The 25,220-nt window shown below is 41.7% G+C and overlaps 1 protein-coding gene across 5 annotated transcripts in view; it reads left to right on the forward strand.

Annotated features, from left to right (window-relative positions):
- The window catches only part of Mapk9 (mitogen-activated protein kinase 9), a 47,297-nt gene that overhangs the window by 17,171 nt on the left and 4,906 nt on the right, over positions 1–25,220 (forward strand). For 3 of the 5 annotated variants that reach the window (XM_063230446.1, XM_063230443.1, XM_063230448.1), the window contains exons 3-10: positions 4,380–4,509; positions 6,670–6,728; positions 9,611–9,749; positions 16,440–16,605; positions 17,964–18,035; positions 22,175–22,357; positions 23,454–23,578; positions 24,663–24,726. In XM_063230446.1, the coding sequence (XP_063086516.1) occupies positions 4,380–4,509; positions 6,670–6,728; positions 9,611–9,749; positions 16,440–16,605; positions 17,964–18,035; positions 22,175–22,357; positions 23,454–23,578; positions 24,663–24,726 (938 nt within the window). Of the gene's footprint in view, positions 1–4,379; positions 4,510–6,669; positions 6,729–9,610; positions 9,750–16,439; positions 16,606–17,538; positions 17,611–17,963; positions 18,036–22,174; positions 22,358–23,453; positions 23,579–24,662; positions 24,727–25,220 lie in introns of all 5 variants that reach the window. The other 2 variants (XM_063230444.1, XM_063230447.1) reach the window with 2 other exon arrangements.

Genomic DNA, 25,220 nt, shown 5'->3' on the forward strand with positions numbered 1-25,220 from the left:
GTACACATTAACATAAAAATCAGTCTAGTTGAATTGTTCTAAATGTATAAGGCAAAACAAATTGCTTCAGATAATATAGAAGGATGTTTTTCATTATCTTTAAAGGACTTCTTTAAATAAGATATTTAAAACATCAAACATTGATGTATTTGTATTAAAATTAAGAACTTCTGTTTAAAAAATCATCCGAATTTGAAAATACAAGCATAGAATGTGAAAAGATACATGGTCTACCTTTCATACTTCGGGATTCTGTACATCAAAAATATTTAGAAAAAGTAATTGCATCTATACTAACTATGCACAGAGTTTTCTCTATCATCAGTCTCTAACTAGTCCATTACTACAACTCCTTGCATAGTACTTGCATTGTATTAAGTATTATGAGAAGTGTAAAGATGGTTTAAAGTGTATGAGCAGATGTGCATACGTTATATGCAAACACCGCATTACTTTATTAAATAAACATTTTTATGTCTGTGAAGGTCCTGGGTAGAGGTTTCCATGGATACCAAGGAAAAAGTATATGAAAGACAAAAGTCTCTTATTCAGAATATACAAGGAATTCCTATCAATAAAATGTCAAATGCAAATAGTTGCCATAAAAAGAGGCCATCCAAATAACTAATAAACATAGGGAAATACACTTACTATCAGTATTAATCAGGGAAATGCAAATTTAAGTTATTTTCTTATACAATGAAATACTGCTGTACAGTCAGCAATGGTTAAAAATTAAACTGTTGTTGGTATCAAGTATGGGTGAGGATATGAAGCCTCTCACACAGCTCTCAGTGGTGAAGTCTCCATGCACTGCTGGTGACCTACAACTTAACAGAATTGCTCTTGGAAAGGGTTTGTGCATTATCTATTAAAATATATATGTTCCCGCTCTTAGCTGTCTACTCATCAGAAACAAATGCATAGAGCACCTAGAGTCAGGTATAAGAATTATGACTATGTTTCGCAATCACTTAAAAACTAAAAACAGTGAAATTATCAACATTGTGTGTCATGCAAAGGAATATTATAATAGGGGTACCAACAAAAAAAACGAAATAAAAATAAAACTACACAAACTGGGTGTATCTCATAATGTGTGACAGAAGTCAGAAGATTTTAAAATCCAGGCAAGATAAATGATAGGCGTTTCATATTAGGATACATGTTTAGCTGGTGGAAGCAAGGAAATGATGATTATAACAATCAGAAGTAGTTTTCCTTGACAGACAGGAGGGTAGCAGTTGGAAGAGGATGTAGGGGGAGGGCCTTTGGAGCTAAAGGAACATGCCTCTGTATGATGAGTCATTGAGTTGAGGAAGGGGAAACAAAGCACAGGAATGAACTTCAGAGGTATAAACCTCACAAATAGCATTAAAAGCTGGAAGTCATTGGAACAGTTCCCTGAAAGTTCTGAGAAAAAAGTTGATTTTCATCTTGGAAGACAAATCCTCAGTCAAGGCTGAGGGCAGAGTAAAGTCTTTAATCTTTCATGTACTCTCTGGGGAAAATCCTTGAGGGTATATTCAAATAGAAAGTCCAGCCAGGCATGGTGGATGTGTAATGCCAGCACTCAGGAGGCTGAGGCAGGAGGATCAGTGCAAGTTTGAGGCAGCCTGGCCTGCATAGCAAGTTCAAGTCCAGCCTGAACTACATGGCAAGGCCCTGTCTCCAAAAGAAAGGGGGGAGGAGGACAGCGCAGAAATGTGTAATTCAAGAACATTGGAGGCCAGGGAAAAGAAATCCAGTAGCTTTGCAACAGGTTTTAAAAGAAGCTCCAAGAGAAATGGCTTTTCAAAGGACGAAATGATTTCCAAAAAATAAATACTGGTGATAGGCTTAAAAGGATGTATTTTTCTTAATAAAAGAAGGTTTATTAGAAACTTGTGGTATGTTAGAAAGCTAGAAAAGAAATATAGTCTAAATGGAAAACATCTAAAAGGACATGATGTCTGAGTAATTGATGGAATGTAAGAAAAGAGAGCCCATTCTGGAAACATTCTCAATTTTTGTATGAGTGGGAGCAAAGGTCATATGGTCTTAGAAAATGAGATGTGATCCCAGCTATGGAGCTAGAAAGATTTAAATGCGCAGATGCGTACATAACCATGGTACTGGATTTCAGTTTTTAGACACATCCTAAAGGAGAGCACAAAAGGCTTTCTATAAATATAAAAATAAGTGTGTTAGTAAGCTTGACCATTTAAGCTAGAAGTTTGAAAAAAAAAAAAGGAAGATAGATGAAAAGAAAAGGAAATGAAATATAATAATCCCATTTTTTAGCCTCATAGTTGTCTCATATAATAGTTTCATTCCTCATATTGGAGAATCAAGAGGCTCTTTTAAAAGTTGACCAAATGAGGTTAGGCATATTATTTAAAGTTACATAATGTTGTAGTCAACCAAAGAAAAACCTAAAAATAACATGAGAACAAACATGGGTGGTATTGGGCATTTCAAGTAGGTGGCTAATCCTCATTGTGGGGAGTAAATAGTTCTTTCTAAAGTTGACAAATGAAAAAGTGATGCTAAAAATATACTTCTGGAGTTAAGTGATGATAAGAACACTTGAAAGTCATTACTCCTGGAGTTGGAACCAGGAGTGGCAAAGCATGTGTTCATTTAGATGCTTCAAGTTCCATCCGGTTCATTTTGGATAAAACATATGCTGACAGATGAAAAGTATGTGCTTATCATGTGCTGTATATTGTTTTGAAATAAATAAATGTATACATATACATTCTGGAATAGCTAAAGTTAATTTACATACTCATTACCCTCACTTTTTTGTAGTGAGAGTACTTAAAATCGATTCTTAGCAATTTTTAAGACTATAATACAGTGTTATTAACTGCAGTTACCATGTTGTACAGCAGAGCCCTTGAACTTTCTCATATCACCTTTCTACTTAAAGTTTTGGACAAATACTTAAAACAAGATATGTCCATTTTCAGACTGTTGAACCGTAGAAATATATAGGTTCAAATATATGCTTATATATGTATGATAATGATTTGTTTCACAAACTTATCTTCAATATTTTTATTATGAGTGATACATTTGCATACAAGCATATAGTCTTAACCAAATTAAAGAAAAGGCAATCATGAGAAATGCTATTTCTAATCATTCCTTACTGAAAACTGCAGTGGACAGCCTTTACAAATTGTTGAATTAAGTTAGACTTGTTTGGCCAAAAAGGTTTTTTTGTTTGTTTGTTTTTTTGGTACCAATAATTGATCTCAGGACTTTGTGCTTGCTAGGCAGGTGCTTTACCGCTGAGCTATATCCCTGGCCCCCCAAACTCATTTTTAATAACAAAGAATTGCCAAGTATGGTGGTGCATGCCTGTAATCTCAGCACTCAGTAAACTGAGACAGGAGGATTGCTGCAAGTTCAGGGCCAGCCTGAACTACACAGTGAGACCCTGTCTCAGAAAAAAAAAAAAGTGTAGCCAGTGTTACAAACTTACAGAACAAATAAATGGACACAATATTTAAAATGATGCCTACTTCTCAGGTGTTCTTCAGTAGCTTTTAATGTCTGATGAGTAGTAGTAAAAGATACACTAATGATACTGTTAATGGTAGTTTAAAATCTGAAAATATGTGGTCAGGCTACTCAATTTTTCATGTCTGTTTTCTGGAGGGAAATGAATACTAAATTTTATGAGGGAAAATCTTACCAGATGCTGGAAACACAGGCTCTAGATTTCATTTTTACCATAGTAAGAGGTAGTATTAACAGCCTCTTAAAGGTAGTTGCTTACTTTAGGGATTAAAAGTTGCTTATTTTCAGATTTTGTATTTTGAGCATTTACCTCAAGCTAATATTTTCTCATCTTGGAAAAACACATTTAATGCACCTAAATTTTTTGGATTATTTTCATGAACTCAACCATCCTTTTAACCCCAAAATGTGTTCACATTTTAATCAGAGATGACAATGAATCTTATGTTTCTGTATTTTTTTAAACTGACCATTTCATTCTTGCTGTCCGACGTGCTGCATTAAATTACCTGGTTCTGAAAATGTTCATCTAGGGGCTGGGGGTTTAGCTCAGCGGCATAAGCGTCTGCCTTGCAAGCCCGCGTTCGTGAGTTCGATCCTCTGTACCGATTAAAAAAAGAAAGAAAGAAAATGATCATCTCAGCTCGCTCAGCTCAGTACAGAGGTAGCTGCATAGGCAGCGGCTGTGGCTCCACGTGGACTCGGTGCTCTCCCCCGAGCACTTCTGTGTCCAAGCCCTAGGCTTGGGCTGAAGCGAGGTGGAAATGGTCTGTGTCCATTTTACAAAGGCAGCACATTTATTGCATAGTTGCCATTGCTGTTTACCAAAACCATTCTAATGGATTGCTTATTGTATTTCCTAATTGTAGTGCTGCTTTTGATACAGTTCTTGGGATTAATGTTGCAGTCAAGAAGCTAAGCCGTCCTTTTCAAAACCAAACTCATGCAAAAAGAGCTTATCGGGAACTTGTCCTCTTAAAATGTGTCAATCATAAAAATGTAAGTTATATGTAAGTTTCCTCCGTATACTTTTATGTTAATGAGGTGATGATCTTCAGGGCCTTTTAAATACCATGAGTTCAGACCTGGGGTAAACTAATGAAAATGATGACTACTTGTTTATTTCGTGGTATGGCATTCACCTTGAGCTACATCCCCGCCCCTACTCCCCTTTTTTGTACCAGGAATCAAGCGCAGGACCTTGCACTCGCCATCCTACCCCTTTTTATATTTTATTCTTTTGTGATTTGTGATAAGGTCTCAAACTGTGATTCTTTGCCTCAGCCTCCCCGCTTGTTGGATTACAGGCCTGTGCCACCATATCTGATTTAGGGATAAATTTTTAATTAACAGTGGGGAAGTCAAAGTTACAAAGATGCTTCATGTTCCACAGGAATTTAGGTCACTCAGTTAGGGTAGAAATGCTCATTTAATCCTGTGGCCATTTGGTTTCATTATTTCTGTTTTCATAAAATGAGAACAATACATTAATACATTGAAAAACACCTAAATATTTTTTGGGAAAATTTTGTATATATAGCTTTTGCCTTATATACAGAAATCTCATTAAATACATGTTATTAAATGATGTTCAAGATAGCAGTACTTGGTATTTGTATAGTAATATGCAACTAAATTTTTAGTGGGATTAATAATAGGTCTCTAGAAAATGAAAGTGTATATCTAAGAAAGCAAAAATCCCGAAGTCTCTCAACCCACAGATCACTAACATTAACATTTTAGTGAGCATTTTTGTACGTATTTTCCATGTATAGATAAACAAAATCTATCGTCCTGCTTTTTCCTTGGTGGATGCTTTACTGGTCATAGATATAATCAGTTTTTAAATGGCTGCATAATACAGATGCACAATAATTTATTTAACAAATTGCCTGTTGTTGGATGGATTATTTCCAGCTTTTTGCCATTGTAAACATGGTACAGTGAAGATCCTTACACATGAGTATTTGCATGTTTTTCCAGGTGAGTTTGCAAAGAATCTGAACACGTCTAGTATAATGTACGCTGACAGACGGACCTCAGGGAAAGCCATCAGTTTTATAGTTTCATGAAAAATGTCTGAGAATATCTTTAGAATCTCCCAACGCTACATTTTGCTGGCTTTTTTTTTTTTTCTTTTTGCCAGTCTGATAGATGACACATTGTATCTTACTATTTGTGAAGTTGAACTTCCATGTTCATTAGTGATTTATTTTTACCTTATTGAGAATTTAGTTTTCATGATCTTGGTCTATCTTTTTTTTTAACTGTTGGCCTCATTTTTAGGTATTTATTGGAAGTTTTTATATAGTAGAGCTATCAACCTTTTTTCACATTATGTTGCTTTTGACATTGATTTTCTGCTATATGTTTTTGGTTTTGTTTTAATGTAATCAAACACTCCAAGTTTCCTGTCATGCTGAGAAAAGGTTTTTTAATACCAGAATTTTGTAAACATTTATCTCTTTTCTAATGTTTTACAGTTTCATGTTTTAGATTTAAAACTTCTTTCATTTCCCACATATCCTGACATAAGATTCACACCACTAATTTCTTCCTTGTTAGCTGGTCATCCTAGTCCTGGGTGATCCCAGGGAGCTGTCCTCTGAAATTTGAAATGACTGAGGTTGTTTTTGATGCCCAAAGCAAGGAGCCTCCTTTTATAACAACCATAAACGCTAGGAAGGTGCTCTGCAGCCTGATCAACTTTCTGAATCTTTAAGTAAATAGTGTAAAGCTGTGTGGCAATTTATACTTGTAATACCAAAAAAATACAAGTTTAACTTTCATATTTCTAAATTTTTCAGAAATTATATATAATATTCAAGTTTTCAGAGTTAACATGTTACTTTTATTAGTGTTTTTAGACTCATAATTTTCATTCATTTACAGAACCAGAAAGACATTGCATTTAAATTCTATAATAATAATCTAATAGGGACATATAAAAGTGATTGATTAAAAGTGCATCATATTTTTAATTTATGGTTAACTGTTTTTAAATGCCACCTAATAGAATGTTTCAATAAAAGCTATAACAATAATACATACTGAGCTGTGCTATGATTTTTTCTAGTTTTGATACTTTTTAATGTTTGACTATTAAAATCAAGAAGAGTCATCTGACATACTGAGGCATAATTAATTTTTTCTTTTCAGATCATTAGTTTGTTAAATGTGTTTACACCACAAAAAACTCTAGAAGAATTTCAAGACGTGTAAGTATCATTTTTGTTCAGCAGTGTATTATGTATCAATGACAAAATTTAGGAATTCTTTCTAGTAATTACTTTTCATACTTAGTTAACAGTGGTGGCCATGCATTTCTGATGCTATCATAGTTACTTCCGTCTGGGGTGACAAAACTCAAAGAGATGGGCAGCAGCACTGTGCTCCCCTGTGAGTGTGGGGCTGCCCTCTCCCTGATTATGAAAGGTATTTGAGGGACTAGGAGCAGACTGTGGCCACAAGGGCTGCATTGCTGTTTACTGACTTGTAAAATGCTGTACTCCAGTCACTCATAGCCAGGATTGCAGGGCTCAGATGTTTTCAGCATTATTTAAATGGTGATATCATTACTAGATGGTTAAATGGTGTGTATTTCCAGACTTTGTGCACACGTGTGTGTGTATGTGTGTGGGTGTGGGGGTGTGTGGTACTGGGGATTGAACCCAGGACCTTCTCACTCAGCTGCATCCCAGCACCCACCCCGCTGCTTTTTTGATTTTGAGACAGGGTCTTGCTAAATTGCCCAGTCTGGACTTAAACTTGTGGTCTTAGGTAGCCTTAGCCTCCTAGAGCACTGATATTACAAGCATATAGCACCACATCTAGCTTATTTCCAGACTCTTAAGTAGAATTACTAAATAAGAGTAAAATGAAATATTAATATATCATAATGACCTACATTGCCCAGCTTCATCCTAAATTCACTGCTGTGCTCAGTCATTTCATAAATATATGATTGCTCACATGTGCTACATGTTCTCTTCTTGGACTTGGCATACATTAGTGACCTCATGAGCAAAATTCTTTTTATTAAGGGATAGTAAACTCCCTTCTAGTGCCTGTCAGGGAAGCCAGGGAAGATGACCAATAAACTAAATATATAAGGAAAATGGTAATTTGTTAAAATATGTTCAGAAAAATCAAATTAGGGGTTGAGATCTTAGCTCTAGGAGCTGCGATTCAGGCTGCAAATTGATTCCAGTGGTATATGGGTCAGGGTTTTCTGGAGATGCAAATAGATATTGAAAGAGGACTTAGAAAAAGTGACTCACATAACTATGGTGTCAGAGAAGTCCCGGGATGGGCCATTTGCAGGCCTGACACCCTATTAGCATGGCTCAGTCCATATCCAGAAGCCACAGAACCAGGGAGGCCAGTGGTCCAAGTCACAGGCCTGAGGACCCAGGGTGCTGCTGAAGTATAAGTTCTAGAATCAAAAAGCTAGAGACTGGCGTTCTACCTGGACAGCAGAACAGGTCCGTCTCGATGCCTTCTGCATGTGTTCTCTGCAGCCCTGAGCAGGCTGAACGTTGCCTGCCACACTAGGGCAGATCTCCCTGTTTAGCGTGCTGAGCATCTCCCCTGGAGATGTTCCCCAGACAGTCCCCAAATAATGCCAGGTTGTTAGGTACGAATTCCTTAACCCAATCAAAATGATACCTACACTGACCATCACAGGGCAGTTGAGGGAAGCCTGCTGGTTACATCTGAAGAGCCTCAAAGGATATAAGAGATTTGATCTTCCAGATAATTTGGATTGAGATGGAATGAAGATCAAAGGAACAGGTCTTGCCTGGTAAATGTCAAGACCATCAAGAGGCCAGTTTGATCAGAGAAGGAAGAGGAGATGGTGAGCTCAGGAGCATGGTGTGCCAGACACTGCAGAGGCTCCTTTTCTTTCAGACAAGTCACGGTAGGATTTCCAGCAGAGCAGTGAGCTGCAGCTTTTGTTTTACAGCAGTGTCTGGTGTCTGGGTTGAGATTCTACCATAGGGAGGCTATTGCAGTTCACCTGAGAGATTTCGGTGGGTGACAGGGGAGAGGAAGAGACTAGACACCAGAGTTGTTTCGAATGTGGAGTTTTCTGATAGCTCAGAGGCAGTATGAGAGACAGGAGTGAGGACCTTGCCCTTGTTTGCTGCTGTAGGAGGGTGGTGGTGAGAAGAGCAGAGCTGGGGTAGGCACCAGTTTTAGATACAGCCTTGGAGATGTCTGTTAGACACACAGGTGGGGTGTGAGGGCAGGGAGATGTGTGAGCGTGGGGTTCAGGAGCAGTCCAGGCTAAAGGCAGGAGCTTGGGAATATGTGCGTGCTGCTGAGCTCACCAGGAGAGTGTAGGGTGACGAGAGGGCGGAGCCGAGGGCTGGCCACCGGCTCTCCAGCAAGAAGAAAGGGCGAGCTGGTAAGCCTGAGGACACTGTCCACAGTGCTGGCCCCTACGCCTGACCAGCCAGGAGTGAAGGGAAAGTAGATGAGGCCACGTGCTGATGTGAATACCTCGGTGGGGGTTACACCTGCAAAAGGGCAGCAATGAGGGGAGAGCTGATGGGAGAAACAGCATTGAAAGTTTCGTTTTTCTTGTTGTATAATCATTTTTTAAAAATAGACTTTGGGAGCCATTTAGATTATAGAAGAATTAAGCAGAAGGTCCAGAGCGCCTACATATTGCTACTCCTACACACATGTCACCACCCCACTACAGAGGTACACGCCCCAGACTCAGGCATTGGCTGAAGACAGGTGAGCCTGACAGCATGTTTACATTCTAGTAAGAATAATCAAGTAGCAAAACATTGTGAGAAGTAGGCACCTCTGTATGAGGTTCTATGTGCCATGATGTAAAAGCTATTTTGTTTTTAATTTGGAAGACTTTAGCTTTTATGTTCTTTGGAAACATTTTTACAGAGTTCTATTACATTTGATTCTTTTCCAGATGCTTCATAAGTACTTACAAAAAATAAGTTGTTTTCACATTACCACTGCAGGGATCAGATAAGGTTATTACTGTTTCATAACAATTCTGGTTTTTAGTCACCAGTATGGAATTTTGGATAATTTTCATGAACATGGCTGATTTTTTTCTTATCCTCAGGTATTTGGTTATGGAATTAATGGATGCTAACTTATGTCAGGTTATTCATATGGAATTAGACCATGAAAGAATGTCCTACCTTCTTTACCAGATGCTTTGTGGCATTAAACATCTGCATTCAGCTGGTATAATTCATAGAGTAAGTAATGACATCATAATCCTATTTTTAAAATAACTCTCATTTGGTTATCACAATCCGCTAGGTCCAATAGAAATCAATCAAAAATTTAGCTTGGTTGAAAATGAAAATAAACCGAATCATGTTGTATTTCAAAATACTGTTCAGACCTGAAAACATCTGTGGTTGGTGCAGGCCATGATAGCTGCCAGGACACAGGAGTGAGGGAGCCCGTCTCAAACTGGTACTGCAGGAAAAAGCCTTTTGTTATTTTTTAAGCTTTTTATGTTGAAGCGCCGTAAACTTAGGGAGAAACTGCAAGACCAGGACAAAGAACTTTCAAATGCCATTTACTCAGATTCACTCACTGTAAATATTTTTCCCATATTTGAAATCATTTTTTTAATGAACAAGAAATTTAGATTTGGGGTAAGGGGAAGTTGGAGGCCAAATCACATGATAGCGTTGCCTGAACTATGATGAAGTAACATTTAAAAACCAAGGAGATGCCAGGGATTTAGCTCAGCGGCATAGCACTTGCCTGGCAAGGGCTAAATTCAATCCCAAGTACCAAAAAAAAAAAAAAAAAAAAAAAAAAAAACCCAAGGAGATATTCTAAGCTAGTTTTAACAGGTTTTTATTATCTTTTGATTTATACTGCTAGATAAACAGAACATCAGGATGCAGTTTCTTTTAAACATCTAAAATGTTGAGGGCAACTAGATGCAGACATAATGTAATTTAATTGGAAATATGTATTTATAGCCTTTCCAGAGTTATATTATGCTAATTGTGTTAACAGACTGGATGTCATCTTCTAACACTGAGAAGTCTTTAAACTACAATCTATGTGGGGAGGAGCCAAGGACCGTGAAGTCTGTGGAGACAGGAAGGGTAGATACCGTGGTTTTGATTCGTTCAATCTGTCAGGTGCCATGGATGCGGTGTCTGTCACAGCCACAGACAGCGGCGCCTTGCACAGGGCAGGCCAGAAGCCTGGCCACGGAGCCTCACAGCTGTGGTACCAGGCCAGTGTCAAGGCCATTGCATCCCCTGGGGGCTGCAGTGCCGCAGCCCTGTGCCGCAGCAGGTTGTCTGTCATCACTTAAAGTGCTAGAAGGCTTGCCCTCAGTCACTGCGCTCCCATCGGTTTGCTGACCAGCAGTGAGGTTTAAAGTGTAGCCTTTGCTGCCACCCAGTGGTCAGCTGAGGTGATGTCAACTGTGGAGACAAATTTGTTTCAAAAATAACTTGAGGCTCCTAAATTAAGAGTAGATGAACTATTCTATTTCTTTTTAAAATTTGTTAGACCTTTAAATAATATAAAGCATTCTTAATAGCTCTGTAATACATTTTTAAATCATGCTTTAGAGTGGTTTCCCACATTCTTAGGCCCGATTAATTTGGAAGGGGAAGCCATTTGCCTTACTTGTTTCTCCCCTTTGGGTCCAGAGGTCAGTGGGGAAGAGTGTACCCTGGGCCTACAGCCGTGTAGAAGCCGCAGCACACGTGCACCTGAGGGTCCCTCCCGTAACCAGCGGTCAGCAGGCCCAGAGAAGCATGTGGCCTGCATTTGGGCACCTGCAGAGACCCAGGAGATGACCTGTTACCTCGGCATTCTATTCCCCCACCAGGCCTCACTCTTCCTGTCTTCCTCTGTGCCCTCTCGCTTTACACATTCGCATTTGTGGTGCGCACTCACTAAGGGAAACTTCCACACATTGCACAGTGTATCAGGTCCCTGTTGCCAGCCCACACCACCTCCGCCATGCCCCACAGCGCGAAGAACCTTAAAGTAACTGTTTAGCGTGTTGGCCATCTTGTGTGAGCTGGAGCATCATACATCTATACTTGTGCTTATTAAAGTGCTTCTGCATAAAGCATAAATTTTAATTATTGGAAAATAATTTTGTACTGTAATCTCACCACATCCCCTCTTAGCGTCTGGAGATGCCCAGCGATAGCAGTGTTGCACATTTCCCTCCCTGTTACACCAACACTTCTGTGTTCCCTTGTGTATCCACTCCCATGCTGGATTTCCCACTCCCTAACTGTCCTTCTAATGCTCCTTATCTTTTTCCTTTCTCAGATTGTTTTCTTCTCTTAATGGGAAATGTCTTTCCCTAAAAATGGTGTGTGGAGTAGAAAGTCTCCAGTGCCAATGAAAATCTCCAGAGGCCTCCAGTGCCTAGAAATGTCTCCTGGCCTCTCCCATGATCCATTTTGGCTAAATGTAGAATTCTTCAGTAGAGATTATTTGCCCTCAGAGTGGCGTGTACAGTGAGTACCCCATCATAAGGAGGCGTCAGGTATAGCTCTGGAGCTTTCCAGTGCCATGCTACTGTCCTTCATGATACTCTGCTTCTGGTTTTGTTCTGGTTCTGTCTCTGGGAAAATCTGAAATCATTCCTTTATTCCTTTCCTTGATACTATTTTCCAATTAACTGTGCTTGTCCTTCAGTATAGAGACATTCGAATAAAAAGTTTGCATTTTTTAGTATGCCCTCTTTACTGTGTTCTTTATTCTTTCTGTGAAGCACAGCATAGTTGGAACTTTTATCCTTAACAGTTTTTTTCTTAATATTTTGTTCTTGTTGCATGGATGCATGTCATCTCTGAGGGCATATTTTTTGACATTTTTTTCACTCATGCATTGTTTCCCTCTTTCTGAGTTCCTTTTTTAGTCCCTCTCTGTCACTTGAAACCTTTTTCAGGTGTCTAGCCATCACTTGCCATTGTCATATTCATGTCTAAGGCATCAGAAGTTCCCAGTGTGTAATCTGAAACTTGGTGAGCAGGTCCCTCAGGGTGGCATGCCACCCTGTTTGCAGAAAGCCGCACTGTTTGCAGGTCTTTTCTCTGGGAGCCATTTTTCTAGAAAATACCTCCAGAGCAGTATATTGGCTAGGACTGTACCTGTGACTCCTGAGTGAGGAAACTCAGTTTCATGCTGTCCAGTTGGTAGAGGAGCCAAGGTGAGGAAGCAGTGGGTACCTGTCTTTGGGATGAATCCAGAAATGTGGGGCTTTCTGCCACTCCATCCCCAGAGAGTTGGTTTTCCATTGAGCACAGCCATAGTCCGTGGGTAGTTAAATATGCAAATTAGAGCAAGTCAGAAGGCAGCAGGGGCCTGACTTCCTGAGGGCAGGTGGAAGGAGGCAGAGGAGCAGGACACAGTGCAGAGTCCTCGTGTCACCACAGTAGACTCGTCTCATGGGAACGGTGCCACCCCCATCCACCTGCCTGCTCAGTTGGGAGGAAGAGGCTGTATGAGAGTGGTGGGTTCTGGAAGGAGCCTTTGAGGCTGTCTGTCTCTTGCACTTTTGTTGCAGCTGAGAGTATTCCATGCCCTCCACAGTGCCCCTGGCCTGCTGAGCTCTGCTTGTCTACGTGGCTGAGTGGCTGCTCTGCTTTGATTCCCAGGCTCCTCATTTCCTCAAGGGAAGCTTTTAGAAGGTGGAGACTGGTGGGAGGCACCTGCCCTGCATTTCAGAGCCACCCAAGTGCTCATTCTCCTCTGCTAGTCTTCATTCTCTTAGTTACCCCTGGCAGATGTCTGTGGCCTCTCTGGAATTCAGCCTAAACCTGAGTCTCACAGCTCACGCTGGGCCCTGCAGACCTCTCCTCAGCCCACAATTATGTGGCTGGATCTGATGGCAGTAGTTCACTGGCCTGTGAGATCAGGCTTCTAAAGCTGGGAAGGCCACATGGAAGCCTGATAGCAACCTTCTCAGTGCAGAAAGTCACAAGCATTATGGACCAGGCAGGGGTGAAGGGATGGATGGATGGGAGCTCAGTGCCAGTATTAAGGCCTCAAGGTTGCAGGGCAGTGGACTCGTTCACATCTCACTTTAATTCACTCATGCAGCCCTCAGACACACTAGATGGACTAGAGAAGGACTGTGACTGGCACGAGCTTAATCACCTAGCCATCCTGGGTGCAGCTGTGTGCTGGGTGCTCAGCGTTGACAGAGCAGGTTAGAGAGCTGTGGGTCTGGATGTTGATCGGGCAAATGTTGATGCTAAGAGGAAGTCAGAGATCCACACTGGTGTAGGTCAGATGGTGAAATTCCCTTATAGTTTTACTCAGCTGTGGTTAGCTCTCCCAGCTGTCATGGTATGACGGGAAGAGACCCAAATAGCCTCCATCTACTGCCTGACCCACCAAGACAGAGCAGGCTTGGCGATGCCAGGGCCTCCAGCTTTCAGCTGCCACTCGGATCCTGGGTCAGTCACCTTCAAATCATTGTGGACGACAGGGAAATGCAGACCATGGATCCTGTCAAGCAGGGCCTTCCCACCCCGCCCTCCCAGGTTGCCTCGCCCAGCTGTGGCCCAAGTCTGGAAGCTGAAGCAGCAGTGACTCACAGTGATCACAGTCAGCCCTCCACATCTCTGTTCTTGCCCTGACCTGCCGATGCTGTCCTCTAGCTGCAGTCTTCACAGTCTCCTCTGGCTCAAGCCTGACCTGAAGGTCAAGGATCTTTAGTAACTTGCGTTTCTTTCTTTGTTTCTGATGGTTCTCAAGATTGGAAGAGTCAGAGTGTCTTTGCCAGAACACTGGCTCGCATACTGTGTTATGGAGCCAACTAGGGGGTCTGTGGGGAGAATGAACTGCAAGCCCTTCGAAGGCCCTGAGAGCTCATTTCCCATTTTTCCCTGGCAGGCAGTGACAACCTCTCACAGTCGTGTTTGTGATACCTTGCACAGAGGGCCACAGGGCAGGATAGCTGTCTTCATCAGAGGCATCCCAGAACGATGTTTTACTGTCTTAGCTTTCTGGAAGTTGACAGTAGAGTGTGTTGTTCCAGCAGAATCAGCATGTACCTGCAGCTTCCTGGCCGGTGGCATTGTCTGATGATGGGCATGGGTTTTGTTTTCTTGGGTTCATCAAGCTGACACAGATGTTTTCTATTGTTGCCCCTTGCCCTGGTAGAACCAGTGCTCCTGTGACCTCATTCACGTGGCTGGGCAGTGAGTTTAGGTCAGCTTACAGCCAGAGACCTCTGTCAGTCCTCCATACCCTTGAATTCTGTATCCACACATACAGCCCTGCAGACCAAAGACATTTGGAAAACAAAAATTGACATGCATGAACTTTATTCTTGTTATTCTTTAAATAATATAGTACAACAACTATTTACATATCATTTGCATAGTGCTAGGCGTTATAAGATACCCAGAAATGATTTAAAGTACACAGGATTGCCACTTTGTATACAGGACCTGAGCCCCCATGGATTTTGGTATCCCTGGCGGCCTTGAAACCAAGACCAGTCCACCACTGACAGAGAGATGCAGTGGGGGGACCTGATAGAGATTATCATAGCATTTTTAAACATTATATATTTATCATTCATATATCACAAATCCAGAGATTTTAGAAAGCACTTAAGAGTATCAAGACACAATTGTATTGAAACGTAATTTTTATGTAGCTTTCTCCTTGTCCTAATAACCTCCCAGCATCTCTGTCTCAAGGCATTCGTGCATACTGGGAAGTTTTTAAAGTCAGTGCTGAACAATTTTATGGACCCTGACATTCACACTTAAGTACCCCTGTTGTACCTTGTGGTGGTGACCTGCCAGTTTGACATTGCAGCTGCATGTTTGTACTCTTGTGAGAAGAAAAGATGTGGATTGTTTCGAAGTCATGGTTTCTAGAGTTTGCTGGCTGGGCTCCCATGCAGAAGTCAAATCCTATGGCTTGGGGAAGAGGAAGGGTGTGGGGGCCAGCACAAAGAGGCCCCTTATGCCATGAAGGACAAGCAGAAGTTGTGCTAAGGCACTGGAAGTACGATCCAGCGTGACCTATGTGTTCACTCGTTGAACATTTTGTCATGTAGTGCGTGTTGTGTCAAGCAAGCTTCCAAGTCCTAAGACACTGGGAACAGGAAGCGAGGGGCAGCCAGAAAAGGAGAGCGTCATTTCTTTTGTACTAAATCCAGGCTTGGCACCAATACCAGGTTTGATGTGTGAGGGAGTCGGAAGTCCTTGTGAGGGGAAAAGAGCTGAGATGAACAATCTTGGAATCCCCTCCCAAAGAGAAAAAGAGCTACAGGAAGACCCCAAGCCAGGAAATTCTAGACCTGTGTGGCCAGTATGGGAGCTACTGGCCACGTGAGGTCTCAGTACTCAGGATGTGGCCACAATCATATACACTGCCCTCAGGACTATAACGTGTGAGGCAGCTTTTTATGTGGGTTACATTCTAAAATGATAATTCTGTGGACATACTGGGCTAGATTAAATACATTATTAAAATAAATTTTATCTGTTTTAACATGGCTTCTAGAAACGTAAATAACAGATATCCTGACATTACACTGCTGTTGGGTAGTAAGCCCCTGGACTGCTGAGTGTGAGGACCTTCGAGGGCAGGACGGGTTGGAGGAGCGGAAGCTAGGGCAGCGTGAGGGCAGCGTGAGCAGCGGCCAGGAGGAGGGTATGCACAGGGCACCCCGCAGGGCCAGCTGCTGTCCTCAGTGACTTCTGACTCCCAGCCCTGGCCCTCGAATGAAATGCAGGGGCCCTGGGTTCTAAGATTAGGAGTTTCCAAAATCATTCCCAAATCCTGGAGTTCAGTTCTGCCTGACCTCCCTGCCTGCTCACAAACTTCAGTAGTCATCAGCTTTATACCCTGTTACCAGTGTGAAACCAAGCCTTTGGCAGTTTTGGTTCATTTTATTTAAAAATAATTTTTTCCCCTAGGATTTGAAGCCTAGCAACATTGTAGTAAAATCGGATTGTACCCTTAAGATCCTTGACTTTGGTCTAGCCCGGACAGCATGTACCAACTTTATGATGACCCCCTATGTGGTAACGCGGTATTACCGGGCCCCTGAAGTCATCCTGGGCATGGGCTACAAAGAGAACGGTGAGTAGACAGAACTGCAAGCGCCTGTCGGTTTAATAGTAGCCCTGGAGGTCGAAACCAGCTTCACACTGTATGAAATACAATGTGGGGGCTGTTGGAATAAGATAGGAAATCATTCATTTTATGTTCCCATTGATTAAAATCAGACCTTTTGAACTTTTTAAAATCAAAGTAAAGCTTGCTTGTGGAGCAGTGTGTACACCTCAAGTGTGTCACTGGCTGTGAGCACACCTGCATCACCAGTGGTACCTGGGACCTCCTTCTGGGCCCTCACTGGGTCTCAACCCACAGGGTGGCCGCCCATTATTCCTGTTTCCAGCACTATAGAGTGACCTTGGTAATCTTTTTAAACCCATATAAGTGGACCAATGCAACACATTATCTTTCATACAAAATCAGTGTTTTTAGCATCAGACTTTTACTTATTCTGGAAATATCAAGGCATTTTGAAACTTAGCCTTTAACAAAGTTGTTGAAAAGGGCTATACCATTTATTTTGGAAAAAAAAGAGTGGACGTTTGCTTGAGTCTTTTGAAATCAGTTTAGCTGTGAGTTTATCTAACTCTTTGGAACCTGTGCTCCTGCCCTGAGAGGCACAGCTCTGCCTGTTTCATCAGGCCTGTTAATTTCTCACCAGGTGAACTCACTCTGGGGTAGCTTCGCCTGTGCACCCCAAGGCCTGAGGCCTGAGTTCAGCTGGGGCCCAGCCCTGTAAGCCCGCCTGGCTCTAGCCCACTCCCCGCATAGTGCTGCTGTCTCCCTAAGTGGCAGTTTAGGGAATGAGTATTCACAAGCTGTGGTGGTGTCTGTATTTTACCAAGCTCCCACGAGGGGCTGCCAAAAGGTACTGGGGCTGCCCTTGTTTGGGAGGGGGATTGGAGAAAAGTGGCGTGGGACTCGCTAGCTGGTTTTTAATTACCTGGTGTTTGGTAGTGGACATCTGGTCCGTCGGGTGCATCATGGCAGAAATGGTCCTCCATAAAGTCCTGTTCCCAGGAAGAGACTGTATCCTTCACAGGGAGAGACCCAGTGTTGGCCACGGAGGCTGGGGGTTGGTGGGAGACATGGCCCCGAAAGCTTTGTATTTATAGGCATTTCTTGTGTCTGGTTTTTGTTCCTTTTTGTTTTTATTTTTAAGCTGTAAAGTATTGGAATCTTTAGCTCTAAAACCTCAGATTGCTGAAAACTGAAAGCTAAAATAGAGGTCAGCAATCATTTGTATCATGTAAAAAATTCACCCTGAGCTGGCAATTTATTTTTCCATACTTGTGTGTTTAGGGCGCTGTTAGACCTCCTTTTTCCTCACCTTTGTTTTCTTCATGGCACTTCATAATTTTATCATTTCATTTTATTTTCAGTTGATATCTGGTCAGTGGGTTGCATCATGGGAGAGCTGGTGAAAGGTTGTGTGATATTCCAAGGCACTGACCGTATCCTTCCCCAGGACCTCGGCCCTGCGTGCTTTCCATACCCAGGGCAGCTTGACCACCTGCTCGCCTGAACGTGCACAAGGAAAATGCCGCAATGCCAAACAGTGTTCTGGGGTGCTTTGTGATGTTTGCTCAGTTAGTATCATGGGCCACGTGGTTCACTTAACTACCTGGGATGATCTTGAGACCTAAAGTTAAATCAATTATGTTAGCTGTTAATTTTATCAAAAATACTGGACTTATAGAAGAAATTATTTACTCCTTGATAAATGTGTTCTGACACTTAAATGGAAATATCATTTTATAATTTAGTTCATTCTATTAGATTAGCTAGAAAACTGCCACCTAAAATGTTTGTACAATTTAATTAATATATTTTGTTAGTTATTGGTATATTTTTTTTTCCCCCAGAGTAAGAACTGAAATACTTTCCATGAGACCTACATGGAAATGGTTCAAATGAAAATTTTGTGAGGGATAATTTGTTACTCCACTGACATGTTATAGAATTTTTTTTTAAAGTTTACATGAAGGGTTATTCTGTGACACGCTGGAAAAGTTAAATATAAAATGCAGAAAATTAATTCGTGTCATGGTCACAAATATATTGATGATATAGTATAATATAGGATAGGTCCCATAAAGTTGTAATACTTCCTTTCCTCCAGTCATTCCTCCATCTTTACTATTTTTACCCCTAACATGCTTCTTCATATAAATGCCTTTTCATTTGTATTCTTACTTTTTTCATTAGTCTTTGATTTTGTTTTTGTTATGAAAGTTTAAAATGGTCTTTGTCGTTGGTTAGGTTAATGGTTGCTTTTAATTGCTAAAAATTGAGTCTACAGTCAGTTTTTTCATGCATTTTATGAGAATTTAGTTTTTTTTTTTTTTTGGTCTTTTTTTATTTTTATCGGTACCGGGGATCGAACTCACGACCGCCTGCTTGCAAGGCAGGTGCTTATGCCGCTGAGCTAAACCTCCAGCCGAGAATTTAGTTTTTTACTATTTTATGAAGTCATTTTTCTTAAGTTCTTCACAGCACATAGAATAAAAATGTTTTACTGTTGTCATTTCACTTTATATTTTCTATCATATATTTTATATGTATAAAAAATTAAATATAGCACTTTCTCTTGTCCTAATAAATATTCTAGTAATTTTCCATAGCCTTACCTCAGAGTCAGTTGTTTCAAAGTATAAGTAAGGAGTCTTTATTTTGTAAAATAATCTATTAAAATGAGAAAACGTGGAGTATTCTAAAGGTTAATAATTTAGATATATCTAGTTAATGAAGTTTGTCTCAACACTAACTTGTTTTGTGACTTTTCTTATTAATTTAAAAATAAATATTTTTCCAAAAAGTACAAAAGTGAAAAATGTGGGTACTTTTTGGTACAGTTAATAATTTAAAATTCCTTATCTAATATTATTGAAACATCAGTAATTAATGATTCACATGTAAGGTCACCTAATATTCTCAAAATTCATGCAGACTAACACCGTTTTCTTTCTTTCTTTCTTTCTTTCTTTCTTTCTTTCTTTCTTTCTTTTTTGGTACCAGGGATCACACTCATGACCCTGCACTTGACAGCCTGGCACTTTTGCCACAGAGCTAAATCCCTGGCACTTAGTATCGTTTTCTAAAGAAAATTTTGACAACTTTTTCAAGCATTACACTGAAACTTTGGAAGGTTCTAGAAATCAGACTGAGGTTCTCAGAAGTTTCCCTTAGATTGGGGGCTTTGGGTAGAATACGCTGTGGCTTGTGAGAATGAAAAAACTAGCAAGGCCACTCTTTGCCCGAGTGCAGACTTGCCCTGGGCAGCTGTGCATCCTTGAGAAACTCAAGGCCTCTCTGAACCTTGTAAAATGAGAAACCAGCAGTCCGCCCCAGGGTCATGGGAGTCTGCAGACACCCTCATGTCCACCAGGCTCAGGTGACCTTTCCCTTCCCAACCTCCTGCATCTGTAAGAACAGCCCCCCTATATCAGCCCAGCAGCAGTTAGTGAGCATCCACCCGTTTCCAGCCTGCTAGTCCAACTCAGGTTTAAAAGGCTTACTGCGCAGCTGTGGCCAAGGCTGGGCAGAAGCAGGGGCCTCTGTGGTGCAGTGGGAGATGGCAGAGGCTCAGTCCAGGCTGGGAGGAACGCAGCTGGGGAGCAGGGCCTGAACTTTGCAGCTGCAGAGAGTCTTGTGGGGATCTGGAGACCCCTTAGTACAGATACCAAGAGTAGAATTCAGGGGAGACACTGACATAGAGAAGTGAGTGCAGGTTCACTAGTCTGTCAAAAGCATCGAAGCCCTTAGCTGGTAGTGAGTGCTCTGAACAGACAGAAAGGGACCAAGGAGTGAGATGAGGACTAAGCACTGACCTCAGATGTGGGCTGGCCCCTCACAGCCTAGACAGGCAGTTTGCATGGAGGATGGGGAGAAAGTCTGTTTAGAGAATGAGCAGGGATTAGGTCACTCTTTGAAGGACTTTTCCTATAAACAGAAGCAATGGAGAGATACCCAGTGGGCTTGGGAGCCAGCAAAGGCAGGTGGCTGGCACCGGGAAGGAGGCCCCATGTGAAGGGAAGGCTGCTGGAGCGTTCTGGTGGAGAGCACAGTGCTGAGGCTCACATCCCGGCAGCGAGGGTCGAGCCGACCCTGGGCAGCACCCAGCCTGGCGGAGCTCGGGCGTTGGTGTGGTGTGGCGTGCTGCAGGGCACCCACCGGCTCCTCTCCATGTGAGGCATCGCACAGGGAAGGATGTTGAAAGTGTGTGAGGAGAGGTAGATGTGGTTTAGGCTTTGTGAGTTGCTGAATAGGTAAATGAAACGCATGCATCCGTCTGATTTGGCAAACTGCAAAACAAAGGATAGTTGGCTAGCGATTCCAGTCTGTCATTTCCTGAGCAGGTTTTCTAGGGCATAACGCTTTGGAAGAGCAGAGGTCCTATGTTTGGGCCCTAGGAGATCACAGAGACATAAGTTCATTTTCTATAATGTGCCTCCGTCACTTTTCACAGCTGTTTGCGTGACTTTTTCCAGCCTGTGTTTTCATGTGGCTGTTTACCATTTCAGTGTCACCTTCCACTCACACTACCCCAATTGTGCCTGCCCTAATTTTATGAGCCAGTTAACACTGGTATTATTGACACTGTACAGAGAAGTAAGTTGCCCCCAAGAAAGATTGGTTTCCCGGGAGCTTAGGAGTGGCTGGTGTAGAATTCAAACCCAGGTCATGCCTTCGAGAGGAAGTAAAATACATTCTTGGATATTATAGGAATGGTTGGAATGAGTCAATGCTAGGTGAAACAGAATGGCGTCAAAGCTGTCATTGCGTCAAATGCTGGTTTTAGGAAAGAGTATGGTGCCGGGTGAGAGAAGGAGGCTAAGGGGAGAAAGGCCAGAGCCCTAGCTCCTGCCTTCCCTCACTATGCCACACCTGGCCAGGCTATGCCAGGGCTTGGGTGGGCCCACTATGAAATTAAGAGGTCGCATAGTTTACTTGAGTTTACAGAGCTGTGAGTCTTTAGTAGCTTTAGTATAAATACTGATTTCAATTTGCTTTTTAAATAAGTTTATTTGAGACTGGGGGTTTAGCTCTGCAGCATAAGTGCCTGCCTTGCAAGTGTGTGGTCATGAGTTTGATCCCCGGTACTGATAAAAAAAAATTTATTTAATTTCACATTTGACCATTTCTCCCATTGCTCTCATAATTTTATTTTGAACTAGAAGAGAAAGGTATATAAACCTCATTGTGCTGATTTAATAGACTGAAGTTACAGTTTATGAAGATAGAGAGTCTAACAGTTTTCCAAATAGTCTAGCCAGTTGTGGTGGTGCACACTGTACTCCCTATACTCAAGAAGCTGAGGCAGGAGGATCGCTGTGAGTTCAGGGCCCACCTGGGCTATATAATGAGTTCAAGCCCAACCTGAACTGCACAGTGAAACCTTGCCTCACACAAAAAAAAAGTCTAACATGGAAACCCAAACATTTGGATATTATTTTAAAATGCTGCTGCTGACCCAGGGGGGTGGGTCACTTTTTTTCCATAATTATAAACATAATTTTTCTTCAAATGATGCTATTATATGTAATGTGAATGCAAGGCATTTCAGTTGTATTTTCCTCAAGAGAGCTCTTAGATATTGATCAGTGGAATAAAGTTATCGAGCAGCTTGGAACACCATCAGCAGAGTTCATGAAAAAACTTCAACCAACTGTGAGGAATTACGTAGAAAATCGACCAAAGTATCCTGGAATCAAATTCGAAGAACTTTTTCCAGATTGGATATTCCCATCAGAATCTGAACGAGACAAAATAAAAAGTAAGATACCCTTTTATTCTAACACATGTTTTCATAATCCAGGTGACACCTCTTTTTTTCATATTTCTATTCTAAAACTTATAAACATTAAAAATAAGTCAAGCCCTGAAATAAAGTCAATTATAGGCTACAAAACTGAAGTACAAAGACATTCTAGAGAGAAAGCTCAAAATCTTGCCCTCACTACAGCAGCTTAACTAAAACCTTGACCAAAACTGAAATACTCAGCACAGTCCTAAAGATCTTATGTTATACTGTCAGCAATTAAAAATTTTTAAAATTTCAGATATAAACAACACTTGAATAGAAATCCTAGAGTCTGAAATTATATGATAGTAGTTCAATAAAAAAATAGTCTTCCCTACTCTTCATCTGCACCCTTACTAAAATGTCACTGCCTGATGAGAAGAATGAACTTATTTCCTCCCACACCAAGGTAAGCTGTTCCTTCATCAGAAAAACCCCAGTCTTTCCTTTGTTGTAAAGTTAATCGCCAGGACCACGCTAAGGCTCATATTTAACTAAGTTATTAAATTTGTTGGACTTTTGCCTGACTACTAATCTCTACATTTTAAAAGCAAAGTGTATGTTGTCTACACTGTATGCGGGTAGATGGGAAAGCAGAGGCATCTGTAATGTGTGTTGCACCAGGGGGGTGTGAGGTCGCTGTGTGGTTTAGAAAGTCTGCTCTGATTTCCTTTTCATGCGACATGAAGAAGTCCTCCCCTGAGCTTGGCAGCACCAGCCTGAGGCAGCCCTCGGCCTCTGCCTGTTGTGGCTCCCCAGCCTCGGCCTTGACTGGACGGTGGTCTGAGGCTGCCCAGTGCCTTCTGCCCACACGCCAGGGCCATGGTCCCCCGGCTCCCTTCTCACATGCAGGACGGAAAACTACACTCAAAAGCCTGGTTTGTTGTGAGAGTGGCCATTCAACTTCTCGATTGTTGTTAGACTCTCCATCTGGAAACCATCAAGTATTTCTCCAAGTCGGTTTGTCTTTCTTCTATTGGTGCTATCGCATTTAGTTCTCTATAGAGTAGCTTTCTTTGTTTCATATCAATAGCATTAGAGTGTTAATCCAGTATTTGTTTTCACCTAGCAAGTCAAGCCAGAGATCTGTTATCAAAAATGTTAGTGATCGATCCCGACAAGCGGATCTCTGTGGACGAAGCCTTGCGTCACCCTTACATCACTGTGTGGTATGACCCTGCTGAGGCAGAAGCGGTGAGTGTGGGTTTGTCAGGCAGTGGTCACCTTCCTTGCTCTTCTGTCTGCCTGTGTGGCTGAATAGGGATAGCATGTTACACATTTGAGGCTTCTAATTATGAAAAAGGCCAAAGGCTGAGACTGGCTACACATCCTCTTTGAGGTACTTGCTTTTAGTGCTGAGGCTCAGAGGACCCCAGGAATGAACATGCCGATGCTGTGGATTATAAATGCCTTCATTTGCCAGGCATGGTGGTGCACACCTATAATCCAGCCGCGGGGAGGCTGAGGCAGAAGGATCACCATGAGCTTGAGGCCAGCTTGGGCTACATAAATGAGTTCAAGGCCACCCTGTACTACATAGTAAGACCCTGTCTCAAATAATAATAGTAATAATAATTGCCATCATTTATACAAATACTGATGTGTAATAATAATTTAGTGATATCTATGAGCTTTGGCTCATATCCCCTTCTGTAGGCCCCAGCCAGTTAGGCTGAGCAGCTTGTTTACCTTCTCCAAGAAATCCTGCCTCCTGGCCCCTTGCTGTGCCCAGTTAGCACTGGCTGAAGTGAGCAGCACAGGCATGTGCTGGCCGTGGCATGGGTGAAGCTCATTTTATGTCTGAGTTACAGATTTCACTACCATGTTCAACGTTGTTTGATAGCAAAAGAATGGGAGTTACGAGCAGCCTTACAGAACAGTCCCTTGAGGAGCTCGGGCCTGGCTGTGGAAGTCCTAAGTGAAGAACTGGAAACCTAAGTGTGCTGTGCCTCAAAGTTCGCGCATCATGCCTGTCCAGGGTCTCCAGGAGGCAGCCTGTGATGATTAATTCTGGGATTTTGTTGGGCAGATGGTTATAGTGTCTTGAGGTCATGTGATTATTAAGGGAATTGATAATATTGTCTTTTTGGGTTAATTTTCCCTTATTTTGATTCTCAAACTGATATGTCACACTTGTAGTAAAAATCTGTAATAAATCAAGTGTTAAGAGCACTAAATCCATTAGCAAGTATTCTATAAATTTTCCAAATAGTGTTACTTTTACTTCATGCTTCATCATTTTTTGAAATACTGACTTCACATATCATTTAACTTTTAGCCACCACCTCAGATTTACGATGCCCAGTTGGAAGAAAGAGAACACGCGATTGAAGAGTGGAAAGGTAAAGGCAGCTTGGTTTGAGCCTTCTTAGGACTCTGTGTAATCTTGCATAGCAGAGGCTCTTCATTCCTTTAACACTGGCCCTTCCAGAATGGGCAGCAGGCACTTGCCATGCCCTGACCTCTCTCACGCCTGTCCAGTGGAGAGAACTGGAGGTCGTAGCAATGGAAAGGACCATATCTGAATTGAGACTGTGGTCTCCAGGGCTTTCACATGATTTTACACTATCAAATATTGGTAATAAATTTGTTGTTTTTTGTGATGAAAGTTGTAGAAAATGGAAATTGAAAGTGAGATAAGACTTAGGTGTGTGGATTCATTTCTGCCCAGTCTAGAGAAGCTTAGAACCCATATGTGAATAATGGTTCCATTTGGAGAACCACAAATAATCATGGAAAGAAGCACATTCAGATGGCTTTCAGATACTCAGCTCCTTAAGATATTTCAGAGAGCCACTCTGTTTCTGTTTGTGTCTCTTACTTTCTTTGTGTGTGT

This window comes from Cavia porcellus, unplaced genomic scaffold (assembly GCF_034190915.1).
Source record: "Cavia porcellus strain 051 isolate PalLab524CR breed Dunkin Hartley unplaced genomic scaffold, mCavPor4.1 scaffold_19, whole genome shotgun sequence".
NCBI lineage: Eukaryota > Metazoa > Chordata > Mammalia > Rodentia > Caviidae > Cavia > Cavia porcellus.